Below are 15190 nucleotides of genomic sequence, written 5' to 3' on the forward strand. Positions count from 1 at the left end.
GCAGCTTCCTGCTTCCTTGAGCTGGGCCCTACCACCTACGTTTTGCCTTCTCTCAATAATGCCATCATATATGATGCCAAATTGAGGGATGAATCCACGGAGGTCGGAGCCCTCGGGTCTCTGGAAATGCCCTTAGACGCCAGCGGAGGTATGCTTTGTTAATATCCTAGGCATTTCCTAAGCCAGTCGTATGGACATTCCAAGTGTACATCACAGGAGCTGAGGAGACAAACAGTGGGTAGACAGAGCTGGCTGTAAAGGCAGCCGGCCAGAGTCCAAATCCCGGCATCCACCTGAGGGCAGATGTACAGGGGTGGGGAAGAGACAGGCCGCCCTCTGGAGCTCCCAGATCAATCAGCAGCATTTACCTCACAAAATACAGGGAGTGTTCGCTAGAGACCCTGCCCTGCCTTGGAGGAGGACCTCTGTGAGTTAAGAACAAAGCTGTTCTTATGGACAAGGTGAGCGTGACCTGTAGCAGCTGGTTGGATCCAGTGATCATTTACCAATCTAGTTTTCTTTTTAAATTATTTGTTCATTTACAGCCCAAATGCCGCCCCCTCCCGGTACCCTCCTCACAGAGACCCTTCCCCCATTCCCCATCCCCTTCTCCTCTCTCTGAGAGGGTGGGTACCTCTAATCCTCCCAGGTATGCCCCCACACTGGCACATCGAGTCTCTCTCAGAGTAGGCATATCCTCTCTCACTGAGGCCAGACAGAGTGGCCCTGTTCAGGAAAGGATACCACAGTCAGGGTACACCTTAAGGGAGGGCCTCTGCTCCAGTTTTTGGGGACCCACATGGACACTGAGCTGCACATCTGCTATGTATGTGTGGGGGCATAGAGTCCCGAACCAACCAATGTTTGGTTGTGAGTAATTGCATCTGTTTCAGTCAGCTGCTGGGTGGAGGACAGCCATGCTAGGCTCCTGTCTGCAAGCATAACAGAGTATCATGAATAGCGTCAGGGACTGGTGTTTGCCCATGGGATGGGTTTCAAATCGGGCCTGTTACTGGCTGGCCATTCCTTCAGTCTGTGCTCCGTCGTTGTCCCTGCATTTCTTTTAGACAAGACACACTTGGGGACAGACGTTTTGTAGGTGTGTTAATATCCTCCTTATCCCTCATTGGGGGTCCTGCCTCGCTCCAGGAGTGGCCTCTTCAGGTCCCATGTCCCATTGTTAGGCATCTAAGTCCCGGGTGCTGCAGTCTGGTTGTTTTCAGTACTGAAGTGGGCAGTGAAGACTTTATCTAAAGCTCTGTGCCTTCCCTTCTGTTGATCTACCTGGGAGCTGTGGCGTTTGGTGCTTGTATATTCATAATTGTTATATCACGTGGGTGAGTCAGCTCTCTCAGCACCTGACACTTTTACACCATGACCAGCCACGTCCTTTCTTCTTCAGCCTCTGTGTGTTCATGGACCCTAAGTCTTTATGGTCAGAGTGTATTGGGGTCTGGTTTTTGGGGTTTTTGTTGTTTTTTTTAATCACGCTGCCAATTTGTATTTTAGTTCAACTTAGTCGTTTATACAACTGACAAATTCATGCATTTCTCTTTTAAATTCTATTGCAAAAAAAGAGTAAAATCCAGGTATGGTGGCCCACATCAGAAATTCTCACACCTGGGAGTCTGAGGCAGGAGGATTGTCATGAGTTCAAGGTCAGCCTAGGCTACAAAGTGACTTCCAGACCAACCTGGGCTTTAGACTCTCCATCTCAAAAGAAAGAAAAAAAGGAGCTAAAAACCAGCATGAGGCTGGAGAGATGACCCAGGAGTTAAGAGCACTGCTGCTCTTTCAAAGGACCTGGGTTCGACTCCCAGCACCCACACCTACATGGTGGCTCACGACTGTAACTCCAGTTCCAGGGAATCCAATGCCCTCTTCTGACCATCGTGGGCCCTAAGCCTACATTTGGTACACATGCATACATACATGTATGGGCAAAATACCCATACATAGAAATCTTTTTTTTTAAAGATTTATTTATTTATTTATTTAATGTATACAAGTACACTGTAGCTGTCTTCAGACACACCAGACCTCATTACAGATGGTTGTGGGCCACCATGTGGTTACTGGGAATTGAACTCAGGACCTCTGGAAGAGCAGTCGGAGCTCTTAACCACTGAGCCATTTCTCCAGCCCCAGAGAAATCTTTTTAATTAAAAAGATCAAGCCACCCTGGGCAGTGAAGACTCATTCCTTTAATCCCAGCACTCGGAAAGCAGAGTCAGGTGGCAGGCAGATTTCTGATTTTCAGGCAAGCCTGGTCTACAGAGCGAGCTCCAGGCTAACCAGGGCTACACAGAGAAACCCTGTCTTGAAAAAACAAACAAAAAAACCAAACAAGAAAACCCACCACCACCATAAACAACGACAAAAATATGAAGTTCTTCTGCATTTTACTTTTAATGTGGAGAATGTCATGTTATGTAGCTTGCTTTTACATTTTATGTGTCTGTGTGATGTGTGCAGTTGCCTGCAGAGGTCAGAAAAGGGTCTGCAGTCCCTGGAGCTGCAGTTACAACTGGGAGCCACCTAGGGGCGATCTAGCTCTCTGGGAAAACAAGTGCTCTTATCCAATGAGCCATCTCTGCAGCTCCCACATCCCTTATTTTCCAAGAGCAGCTTTGCCAACTGCAGAATTCTTGATTGGCAAGGTTTATTTTTATTTCTTTCAGAATTAAAGTGTTCCGCCCTACTGCCTCCTGGTCGTTATGTTTTAAAGAGATGCCAACCCTATGACGGTTACTAGCAAGGGACAAATCACTTCTCTCTTGATGACTTAAACGTATGTATTTGCTTTTGTCTTTTGAGTTTATGCGTATTGGTGTGGGTCTCTGGGTTTATCTTTGAGTTTGTACGATATGGAGTTCCCTTAGTTTTTGGGCCTTTAAAGTGGCTAGATTCACTCATGCCTTTGATCAAATAATGACCGTTTGAAGTTTATCCTGGATATACAAAGGTAACCGACCATAGGACCATCCATGGAACGTCAGAGGGATAGACACACACATGGGGTGGATGTTGATATTTTATGAAAATATTCCTTGAAGCTTTAGCTGTAATAGCCAAGAGATGGAAAGATCCTGTCGCTGACAGAAACGGGATTTTAAAAAACGGAACATAGCACGCACAGCAGGCTATAATTCAGCCATATAAGGGAACAGCATTCCGACAGGTGCTACAGCATGGATGGAACTGGAAAACACTGCACCGTAAAATAAGCCAGGCACAAAAGAATGAGGAGTGTGTGAATCTATTAGAATTCGTGAATTCAGAGTAACACTAGCACTGTCAGTGGCGAGAAATGTGGCAATCACTCCTCGCGATGGCAGAGTCTGCACCGATGACAGTGTTCTAGGAACAGATGAGAATGGTGTTTATGCAACACTGTTCACTAGCACTAGTAATGGACACTTGAATGGTAAGCTTTGGCTAGGCATGATCAATCGCTCCAGCCTTTGGTCCCAGCACCTGAGAGACAGAGACAGGCAGGTCAGTGAGTTTTAGGCCAGCCTAGTCTACATATTGAGTTCCAGGACAGCCAGGGCTACACAGAGACATCGTGTCTCAAAACAAGAGATAGGTTTCATACATACATACATATACACATACATACACACATATACATACATATATATACATGCATACACATGCATACACACATACATACACACATATATACATATATACATATACACATACATATACATACACATGCATAAACACATACATATACATACATATATACATATATATACATACAGATACATACAGAAACACACACATATATGTGTGTTTCTGTATGTATCTGAGTTTTCAAAAATTAAAAAGATAACAAAACCTAATTCACACATTAAATGAGTGAATTTAATTATATCAATTATCTAATTAATTATATCTCTATACAATGTTTTCAGAGCTATCAAGGACAAATAGGTATAGCAGTGGGATTTTCATAGGGTAATATCATTCTCGTACTTGCAAGAGTGTGGCGGTGAGTGTAGTGCAGGGTCTTAATACTGGAAATTTATTTTCACACGCTTTAGGTAGAACATAATAGTGCTTAGAATGTGGGGACTTTATATACTCTGAATACTTTGAATTTTTCAAAATAACTGGGATAACATTTCAATTCTATACCGCATGAATCAGGAAGTTCCAAACAGTGCAATAAGACACGAAAGTGGGGGTTTGCAACACGGTTTAGTGTGTGAAAAATGTTACCTGCACAAACCTACCTCAATGAGTTCAGAGGTTCGATCCCCAGAAACCCAAAAGCCAGATGCAGCAGCTGTTATCTGGAGTCCTAGCCCAGCAGGAAGGTCGTGAGACAGGAAAATGACCCAGAAGCTCACAGGCAAGCTAGCCTCGGGCACAGGAGTGAGAGCAACAGAAACAAGGGCCTGTCTCAAAGGTGGAGGGAGGGAACGGTTTCCTGAAAGTTGTCCTCTGAGCTGCACATGACTCCACGCCACACGGCCATGCTCGTATCCGGCATACACCCACTCAAGCACGGCAGGGGTGAGACTACCATAAAAGTCTTAAAGATAAGAAAACGAAATTGAAAGGCATAAATATTGAACAGGAAGACTTATTTATCCTTAGGAGGAGACTGCACAAGGGGAAAATCAGGAAGGCACTGCAGTTAATCAGTAAACGTAGCAGTTTCTGTGATACAAGGTCAGTTCAGGGAGCGAGAGTGTAAGACAGTGGGGGAATAGACACGAGCCTCTGGGTTCCTAATGCAATGTCGCAAATAAATAACTTACAGTTCCTATAACAACAGTCTACTGGAGATGTAGATACAGTTTATAATAGCACAAAAGAAACCTAATTAAAATTAATTCAGATTTTCAAAGCCTCCATAGATAAAAAATATAAAATATTGCTTTAAGAGAATCTAAATAAAATTAAGAATACAAACCACACTGGTGGGTTTGGAAGATGGCCATCATCCTCAAACTATCCTGTAGGTTCAAGGATATCTCAATAAAAGGTCCCTGAATTTTTTTTTTGCTAAAACTTGGCAATCTGGTTGTTTGTTTGTTTGTTTGTTTTTTAGCTAGGTGTGGCCTTAGACATCTTTGATCCATGGCACTCCTGAGGTGGGAGGATTGTGAGTTCAACCTAGCAACATGGTGGGACCTCTGTCTCAAGAACAGTGACATTCCCTGCTTGTTTGCTTTCTCAACCGCAGCCCTGGAGATCGGATCTGGTACCCTGAACATGCTAAGCACACTGCTAATTATATTCCCATGACCACCCATCCTACCCAGGGCTCAGCCTCCCCCGATTTATGGTAATCACAGGAATTCATAGTTTATAACAGGTTCTACTCTTGGTTTGGGCTTTTGTTTTGCTTTTCTGAGACAGTATGCTGCCCTCGCACTGGTGAAATAGGACAGGCTGGCCTCAGACGCTGCAGAGATCTCCCTCCTCTGCTTTCCCAGTGCTGGGATTTAAGGTACGCCCCCACAAGCCTGGCAGGTTCTAATCTTATTATACACCCTTTGAGTTGGGAAAAACACACTAGTGTGGGACCACTTCTACCTCCTACTGAAGAGTTTCATTTAAAACTATTCACTGTCCTCAAAGTCCCTGCATTCTGTCAGCCCCCTGCCCACCCACCGTCACACACCACCCTCAGGCCTCTGCAACCACTGCCTTTTTTTGTCCCAATGGTGTTGTCCCTCTTGGAATGTTACAGGCGAAATGAGACATGTTTGGACTGACTTCTTCACTTAGCATCATTTAAAGTTCCCTTAAATTTTCCCAACCCAATCACTCTTTGTTTACTGCTCTAGATGCGCCCCCAGATTCTCTGAAGGATTCTGGGTTGAGTTGATACACATTTTGTTATATGGACACAAATTAGCCCTCAGTCCTGTAGACAAATGCTAGAGTGGGTGCTTGCTGGATCTGATGGTAAAACTCTGTCTGGTTTAATCTCCAAACCTTCTTTGAAAGGGAGTTACATTGTTTGTGTGTACTCAGTCTAAATGATAGCTGGGTCCAAAAACAGAGATGACAAGAACCCAGATACTAAGGAGAAGTAACCGCAGGATGGTACCTCAAAGTTACATTGTATCCTAATTAGGTAACATGAAGGTATTTCAGACCTGATAATTGGGTCAAGCGCATAGCTGAAAAGTTGAAAATAGAAATCTCTGTTCGGCTTGGCACCTACAGAGGGCAGCAAAGTCAAGGTCACTTGTGTATGTTCTCACAGATACAAACCACTGCAGGAAAATTGCATACAAAAACATTAAGAAAGCGTTATGCACTAACTTGGCACTCGTCTTGGTATCATGAGAGGTGTGAAGAGTAGAAAGAACAGGGAACTAGTCTTAGGTGAATTCCCAGATCAACTTGTTCCTCTGTATGATGGGGTGGGGGCGGGGGTAGCTATCCAGAAGTATCTGGAAATCTGGAAATCCAGCCCAGCTTCCACAGGGCTGACCTGTGCACTTTTTGGAAACAAGAAAGGTGAGAACTGGCAGTCTGACAGGACTGTAGCAAGGCTGCTTCTTCATGATGCTGGCGAGCACCTGCTGAGGAAGAGCAGAGCTGCAAGGCCAGAGCAGGCTCCATCACCTGCCAGTCTAGAAGCCCCACCCCTTCCAGGCAGCCTCCACTTTCAGTCAGTTCACCACGGTCTGGGCAAGTTTCCTTCTAGGTCTTTGACCTCTTAAGTCTGCAATGTACCCTGGCTACTTTTCCAGAGGACCTGGGTTCAATTTCCAGTACTCACATGGTGGCTAACGACTGTTTGTAAGTCAAGTTCCAGGGAACCTGGCACCCTCACAGAGAAATACATGCAGGCAAATCACCAATGCACATTAATAAAAAAAAAAAAAAAGCAAAGCAAATCATTACAAAATATTAGCTGGGCAGGGTAATGCATGCCTTTAATTCCAACGCTTAAAAGGCAAAGGCAGAGGGGTTGGGGATTTAGCTCAGTGGTAGAGCGCTTGCCTAGCAAGCGCAAGGCCCTGGGTTCAGTCCTCAGCTCCGGGGAAAACAAAAACAAACAAACAAACAAAAAAAAAACAGGCAAAGGCAGGAGGATCTCTGAAACCAGTCTGGTCTACAAAGTGAGATCCAGGACAGCCAGGGCTGTTACATAGAGAAGCTCTGTCTCAAAATCAATCAATCAATCAATCAATCAATCAATCAATCAATCAATCAAATACCTCTGTAAATGCCTATTATCTACATTTTTTTAAAAGACATATTTATATATGAGTACACTGTCACTGTCTTCAGACACAGCAGAGAGGGCATCAAATTCCATTACAGATGGTTGTGAGCCACCATGTGGTTGCTGGGAATTGAACTCAGAACCTCCGGAAGAGCAGCCAGTGCTCTTAACCACTGAGCCATCTCACCAGTCTGGTCTACAAAGTGAGATCCAGGACAGCTGGGGCTGTAACATAGAGAAGCACTGCCTCAGCAATCAATAAAATAAAATAAAAATACCTCTGTAAAGCGCCTATAATCTACCTTTCAAGAATAAACTTTTTGGGAAAAAGAATAGGAATAGGAATAGGAAAGTTTAATATCAGATGCTATCTATGTTCAGCTGACATAATCTGTACCTACTGGCCTGCTTCTCTGTGACATCATCACACAGTAAATCCCCTCTAATGAATGGTCTAAGACTCCTTGACTTCTTCCTGTGTAAAGCAGTATCCTTACTACCGCCCTACAACAGGGACTGGCCCAGTCCAGCTAGGTAGGAGACATCCCTGTCTTGTGTTTTATTTCAGCATCTTCCTTCCAGGCCAGGATCCTCCTGATCTGGGCACTGTCTCCACTCTACCTAGAGGTGTTAGTTGCAGCTCCATCTATCCTCCCTTCCCCTGCAAAAAACATGAGGTCCTTTGTGAGGGGTGTTGTCATCATCAGTCCCCAAGGACATGATAGGAATGTAACTCTAGCCATCTTCCTTCCCTACATCCCATTCTGAAGTCATCTCCACTCCACCCAGGCCTTGAACACATCTCTCTTCCTCTTCATCTTCTTCTTTTTTTAAATTATTTTATTTTACTTAATGTGTATGAGTACACTGCAGTTGTCTTCAGACACACCAGAAGAGGGCATCGGATCCCTTTACAGATGGTTGTGAGCCACCATGTGGTTGCTGAGAATTGAACTCAGGACCTCTGGAAGAGCAGTCACTGCTCTTAACCACTGAGCCGTCTCTCCAGCCCCCTCTTCATCTTCTTAATGGGGTCTCCAGGTACTCCAAGAGCCTTGGCTTTTCTAGAACCAACTTCAAGAACGTTAGTTAGCCTGTGTGTCGATTCTATCCCCTCAGCTACTCCAGACCTGCCGAAGTGCATGACAGGAAGAGGTCCCCGACTCTGAACCCGTTCATCCCTGCTGTGACCAGTGTGTAGCATGCAGACTGTGTGCGGCTGATGTGGGCTGGTGAAAGCCAGAAAAACCAGATATCCTTCCCAGTCTTCCTGCCACCTCATTTTCTGGGAAACAGCATCTTGGATGCATCTCCCTCTACTCCTGCAACTGCATTTTACCTCAGCAAAAACTCCACGCACACATTGTGCTCTGAGGCATCGGTACCCTGTAGCTGATGGGCAAGCTCTTGGAAGGCAGCGAAGCCGACACCCTTGAGTTCTCTGTCCAGGATCACTGTCACTCTCCCTTCGCAGTCAGTCTCTCCAAGCAATCTTTGCCCCATTCAGGTGTCACAAAAACATTGTAGCCACTTCCGGCCAGCAGCAGTGCCAGGACATCTTGCTCTTTTGGCGTATCCCAAGCACGAGGGAAGGGCGATGGAATCAGCTATCGGACACCACTTAGGAGAGCAACATCACGGTCTATTTCAACTGACTTCAATGGCTTAATTTACACGACTGTAATCCATGTATGGACACATAATGCATAATCACATCCTATACTCTGTCCCTCTACCTCAGAGTATAACGGACAATTTGTCCTGCTCTGAGAACCGGTATTTACAGAGAAATTCTTGTTTAAAGTAACAGCAATGTTATACACAGTATATACATGTAACTGTAACTGTCAACAAAAATAGAAAATGTATGCAACTGAGAAATAAAACACCTACTACGTATGAATGTTTCTAGATTCAGATGCTACACGCTTAATATCCAACACAACAGTGTCAGGAGGGTGGGCTCAGGAATGTTTCCATCAGGGAGAACCCGCCCACATGGGTGGGTTAATCGCATTAATTATAAACAAGCTCTGGGAGTAGGCTGTCTGCCACTCCTCACTACTTGAAATCCCCTAGCAGCGTGCAGTCCCAGGGCACCATCCCAGAGGTGGGAGCACAGAGCCTTCCCTTTGACCTTGTGCTTCTCAGTACCTAAAACTGAGTAAATTCCAGTTCCCTCCAGCTACAGCACCCCGGAGAGCTTGCCCACACCCCTCAGGGAAGCCCTGGCAAGGGTCAGGTCTTCATTTAGCTGATCATAAAATGTACCAGCTAAATTCCAAGCCAGAACCTCAACATCCTTAAATGCATCCATCTGGGCTTTAAGAACTGTATGATGACATATGAGTGATCCTTGTAAAAACATTGGCTGGGGCTGGAGGGAGGACGGCTCAGCAGTTAGGGTACTCACTGCTCTGGAGAGGAACAGGGTTTGGTTCCCAGCACTCACACAGCGCCTCACAATCACACGTAACTCTGGTTCCAAGGCATCCAACCCCCTTCTTCTCACTTCCTCAGACACCAGGAACACAGGAGATGCCATACATATATACATACATACATACATACATACATACATACACACATACATCATACATACATATACACACATCATACATACATATACACACATATATCCATCATACATCATACATACATACATACATCACATACATACATCATACACACATACATACATCATACATACATATACACATACATACATCATACACACATATACACATCATACATACATATACACATACACACATACATCATACATAAACACACATACATCATACACACATGTATCATACATACATCATACATACATAAATACATACATACAGCAAATATTCATACACATAAGTAAATCTAAAATTAAAAAAAAACATTGGCTAGACTTTGTGCAATTAGTTCAACCCAAAAACCTAACTTAAGAAATGAGAGTCTCAGAGGCTGGCGAGCTGGCGTGGGTCAGGAGTCAGGCTGCTCTTTCGGAGCACCTAGGTTCAGTCCCCAGCACCCACATGACAGTTGATAACTGTAACTCCAGGGGGTCTGGTACCCCACACATACATACATGCAGGCAAAGAACCACATAAAAATAAGTAAATCTTTTTTTAAAAAAATGAGATTCTCAGGAAGTTTCAAATAATTATACCCTGAACATAAATGGTCTTTATTGCAGAATGCATATTCTTGTGACTCAAAATCAATAATCTTAAAAGTAAAACTAATAAAAATCAACATGAAAATGTTTTATTTAAAATAGTTACAAGAGGCAAGGAGACATTGAAGTTTTAAAGATCAAAAGTAAGTTTCCAAGCTCAAAAATAAAACTAAAATCTCATATTGCTTTTATGTTTAATGACAAATATTTGACCAGCAGATTGTAATTGTACAATAAATAAAACGGCTTTCTAAGTTTTCTTCTTTGCCAAAAACTCATGAGCTGATAAATTAACAAGTGGCAGTTAATCCTCATTAAAAAAGGCACATCCAGGCAAACAGTTCCGGTGATTGTAAAATGCAGTGTTAAACTCTGTACATAATCAATTAACTGCAAATACTTTGGAAAATTCTTAAACATGACAGGAAAGTCTTTGAAAATGCAAGCAGGCGTGAGGACACTGCCCCTTTACGAGTGTTGCTCTGTCTCCCGTGGGATGCCAGTGGAGAGAGGGAGCGGCGGCCATCTCAGGACCACAACCCGGGAAGGATCCCCGCGCACAGTCGGTCGTCGTCGGGTGCTGTCAGAGGCTTGAGCGTCTCTCTGGTCTCGGCACACACTTGGTAATGGCTGCTTTCCACAGCACTGGGGCAAGTAAGAGGCTAAGTGTGGTCACACTCAGGATGAGGAGGTACACCTGCGACAGGCAAACGGGCACAGTCACTAGAGCTCCGGGAGGTAACGTGTACAGCCTACACGTCCCACTGAACATCGGGAAGACCCGCATTTCCAGAGGAGCACATGTTGAGAGTGTGGTCCCACTGAGTGTTGGGAGGTACACTGTCAACCAGAAGCATATCCATCTTTAAAGAGAGCGGAATACCACCTCACGCGGGGGACATTTACTGTGGGAAGAACTGGGATTCGACCTCTGATGGAAGGCTGTGGTAAGTTCTGGTAAGTTCCAGGGTAGCAGCCTGGTTTCATTGCTGGCCTGAAGGTGAACCCTACAGGGCCCCACACGTCAGTCACAGGGACTCAGACTGGACCCATTCTTTCCCTATGATTCAGCTCTGCATCCGGTTCAGTAATGCCTCATTCATTCACTAGAAAACCTCCACCACGCTCCTACGGTGTCCCTGACACTGCTGCTTCCCCACCCCCATGCACAAAGAGACAGCCTTGGAACTGCAGATGCTCCACAGGCCTCTATTGTAGGGTCTAGATAACAGCCCATCACAGCACAGATCAGCCTGTTAATTACAATTACTGTAAAGAGAATGATACGGCTTCTTGGCCTTCGGACTGAGATCGAATATAAGAGATGACAGCAGGATTAAGTAGTTACCTCCGACTAAGGAGTTCAACATTTTATATGCGAAGGAAGCAGCCAGGCCCAGCTCCCATGACTCCCACTGCCTTCCTTCCAGACCAGCTTAGTGCTCACTGGGCACAAGCTGCTGCCCCTGCTGCCTGGTGCGCCTAACTCCCAAGTCAGGAGTGGAGGCCGTCGGGGGTGGGCGTGGGTGTTCACTCTCTGTCAGAAATGCTTGCACTGAAGCACTCCGTGCCTCACAGGGCTCTGGCTTCGGTCGGATTATAGACTCTCACCTCTCTTGAGATGATGCCTGCCCTCCGTGCTCGGCTCCCCAGGACAAAGGAGAACTCGCTGACTTGTGCCAGTCCGGCGGACACAATCCACTTGATGTACTGGCTGCTCCTTGGCAGGATGAGAGACAAGACCAGCACGGCCAACACAAACTGTAAAAATAGTTTATCCATCACTCTTCAGGGCCAGAGGCCGGACAAAATCGCTCTCATGATACGAAACCCGAGATGGAAAACACCAATGGCTACCACAGCTTCTAGTCACAAGCCGAGTGGGAAGGTGCACACAGTGGTACATCAGATACCCACCGAGAAGGTGCAAGATAAACAGATAAACTATTAAATTCATCTGGAACAAGAAGGCAACATAAAAGGCTTGGATTCACTGACGGAAAATAAGACTTCCCCCAGCAAGTTGAATGGACAGCATTAAATCATAAGCACTCAGTGTACACGGGGTGCTCTCCAGTGAGCAGCCAGGGCCGGGCAGGCAGCTCAGCACTGGCGACTCACCATGTGGTACTAAACTGTGACCCAGGCACTGGTAACACAGTAATGTGTGGCCATGAGGATGGACGTTTGCAAATGTCCACTGGATTTCTTGTGTGCTGACATACACCACCATCGGGAAGGAGGCTTGCGCTGCTCCTTAAACAAGCCTGCAGGTCCAGAACGATGGTCCCCTACCAACACCTCAGTTCCCAAACAACGCATCATCCTAACAGCCTAACCACTGGCCCAGACCTGCCCCCTTGGGTCTGCCAGGGTATGGATCAGTGGTGTCTCCACATAGCAGCACTTGGAGACACAAGTGTCATTGGGATTTATGCAGCTGCTGGCTGGAAGTGAGGACTGATGGGAAGTGTTCTCCTGTGTAATACGTGTGAGATTTCAGCTGCCAGCTCTAGGGGAGAGTCTCCTACCTTCATGATGACCACGGACAGGGTGAGGAATACCAGCACGGTCAGCTCGTAGATCACAAAGGTGGGGAACACATGAAGCCCTGTGGGAGACAGAGACAGGACACCTCAGGACAGGGTACAGGTAGTTCTCAGCTGTAAATCTACAGCTCTATCATTCTAATCAAACCCATTCTTGTAGAGGATTAAACTAAAACCCAAGCCCTTCTGAGTGCTTCCAGGGAAAGAGGGAGACACCAGCCCTCCTCCATCAGGCCACGCCAGCCCTCTTCCATCAGGCCATGTCAGCCCTCCTCCATCAGGCCATGTCAGCCCTCCTTCATCAGGCCATGTCTGCAGAGGATGCAGCAGAGTCTCCAAGAAGCGTAGGATCCAGCACTCCTTGTAGACCTTGGATCAGGACACTCACAGCTTGTGTGTCCACATCTACAGTCTTTGTCATCTCTTGCTTGGCTCACACAAGGAAGAAACAGTGGGGTGCACCTTGCTTTAGGTGCTTCTCACTGTCCCCCATTCCTGCAGAGAGGAACGAGCTGCAGGTGAGAGCATCTCTGCCACTCAGAGCTTTGTCCTCTTCTCAAGAAAACACTGGAGCCCGGGGGTTGCCTTCCCCAATCAGGGGTTCTGCCCCGAGTCAACCACTCGATTTCCTTGTAGCAGCCTCAGCTCTTGCAGACCACGGCTCTGCTTTACCCCTAGTCACAAATGTAAGGCTTCTCCCTTTCTCTCCTAACGGCTTCTTCTTTCCTGAGACATGGAGATGCCTCCCCAAAGTGCTTTAGACTCTGCTGTGTGTCCACCTGGCCCTCCAGCCTCTCTAGCTGTATGTCTGGCCCCTTTGAGTTCTCTCTCTACTCTTGGCTCCATGTGGCACAGCTTCCCTCTCGGGGACCGGTCCTCAGAGCTTGTGCTAGAGATAAGAGATCAGACAGCTGCCTCAGACTTCAGCGAACCCTACCTCCTTCTCACCACATTCCTGAATGTCCCTCACATCCCCTAAGACCATGACAAACCTCTGGAGCCTCATTTGCCAGCTGGCTACAAGTCCTATAGGCTGCACAGCCCTGGACACTCGAAACCTGTACCACCGGCCCATGCAGCCGTTCTTGGTGAGGTTGTAGTTTAGATGTTTTGGGTGTCCTAGCCCATCCACACAGGCATGACTAAGTTCAGGAGCAGTATGTGGTCCAGTGATGTTCATGCCATCCAACAACAACCACGGCTTGTGGGGATTCCCCAGGTTGAGCCCAGAAGGGGACAGGTACAACCTAGGTATTGGGCACCTAATCTGTCTTCCTAGATTCCTGCCTGCAAGCCATTCAGGAAGATCTGTTTTTCCCAAAAGACAGGGGGTCCAGCTGAGCTGCGGGTGACCACCCATTGACTCGTATCTCCCCCATGGAACGCCATGTGCTGGACATTGCTCTCGTTTCTCCCATGCCCAGGCTCTCCTGGGAGATCCTGTGCTTCCACTATAGGCATGATGGCTCTCCTGGGATGGCCATCTGTTAGCCCATCCACAGAGGGAGTTCCGGCACCTGCGCTATGGCTGAGAACTCCGTCCAGTCCCTGACCCAGAGCCCTTCTGCTCTGTGGACAGACTTTTTCTCACCCAGATGCACGTGAAGGAACATCTGAGAAACAGATCCCACTAAGGAAACATGCATATCAACAACTTTGCCACAAGCATCGGTGACAGGAGGGTGAGCAAGTTGCCAGTTGTATGGCTGCTGTCGTTTCCGCTCGTGGGCAGGCTTCGAGTGCCCAGACAGTGTGAGGTAACTCTACGGGCTCTGACGCTGGCCTGGCAGTCACCTGGTCTCAGTGTACTTGCTTCCTCGTCTGTAAGTATGGGTTTGAGAGGCAGGCTGATAAAATACGCCGAGTGAAGTACACGGTCGGCCTTATGGTCTTTATACCGATGCCCAGGCCACAGATGTGAGGTCTGTAAGATGCTCCCAAGGCCGATCCCATAGATGTATAAAGATAGCTGCCAGACCCCGCCCCACAGAGTTGTCCTAATCTGTCAGAATCCTCCTTTCCCAGGAGAGTGGAACCCCAGACTAAGCGGTTGCATCACTCATAGACCAAATGGGGATGGTAGAAGTGCGGGTCGCAGCTCCTCCTCTCTAGACACATGGGCAACACCACAGGGCCTTGATCCAGCTCTGTCACTGTAGCTTGCTACAGTCTTGTCTATGCCCTATAAACTTTCTGTTTCAGGCTGAAACTTTCTTGAGAGGGGGCCATCTGGAGTCTGCAGGTGACCAAGGTGTGGTG

The 15190-nt window shown here is 46.6% G+C and overlaps 1 protein-coding gene across 5 annotated transcripts in view; it reads right to left on the minus strand.

The window, feature by feature from the left end:
• Positions 1-10370: 10370 nt before the first annotated feature.
• Tmco3 (transmembrane and coiled-coil domains 3) overlaps positions 10371-15190 on the minus strand; it is a 37141-nt gene continuing 32321 nt past the window's right edge. For all 5 annotated transcript variants that reach the window (XM_032918455.1, XM_032918451.1, XM_032918454.1 and 2 more), the window contains 3 exons: positions 12914-12993; positions 11994-12143; positions 10371-11079 (listed from right to left, as the gene is read on the minus strand). In XM_032918455.1, the coding sequence (XP_032774346.1) occupies positions 10966-11079; positions 11994-12143; positions 12914-12993 (344 nt within the window). In that variant the 3' untranslated portion in view covers positions 10371-10965. The remainder of the gene's footprint in view (positions 11080-11993; positions 12144-12913; positions 12994-15190) is intronic.

The sequence above is a fragment of the Rattus rattus genome, chromosome 13 (assembly GCF_011064425.1).
Source record: "Rattus rattus isolate New Zealand chromosome 13, Rrattus_CSIRO_v1, whole genome shotgun sequence".
Classification (NCBI taxonomy): Eukaryota; Metazoa; Chordata; class Mammalia; order Rodentia; family Muridae; genus Rattus; species Rattus rattus.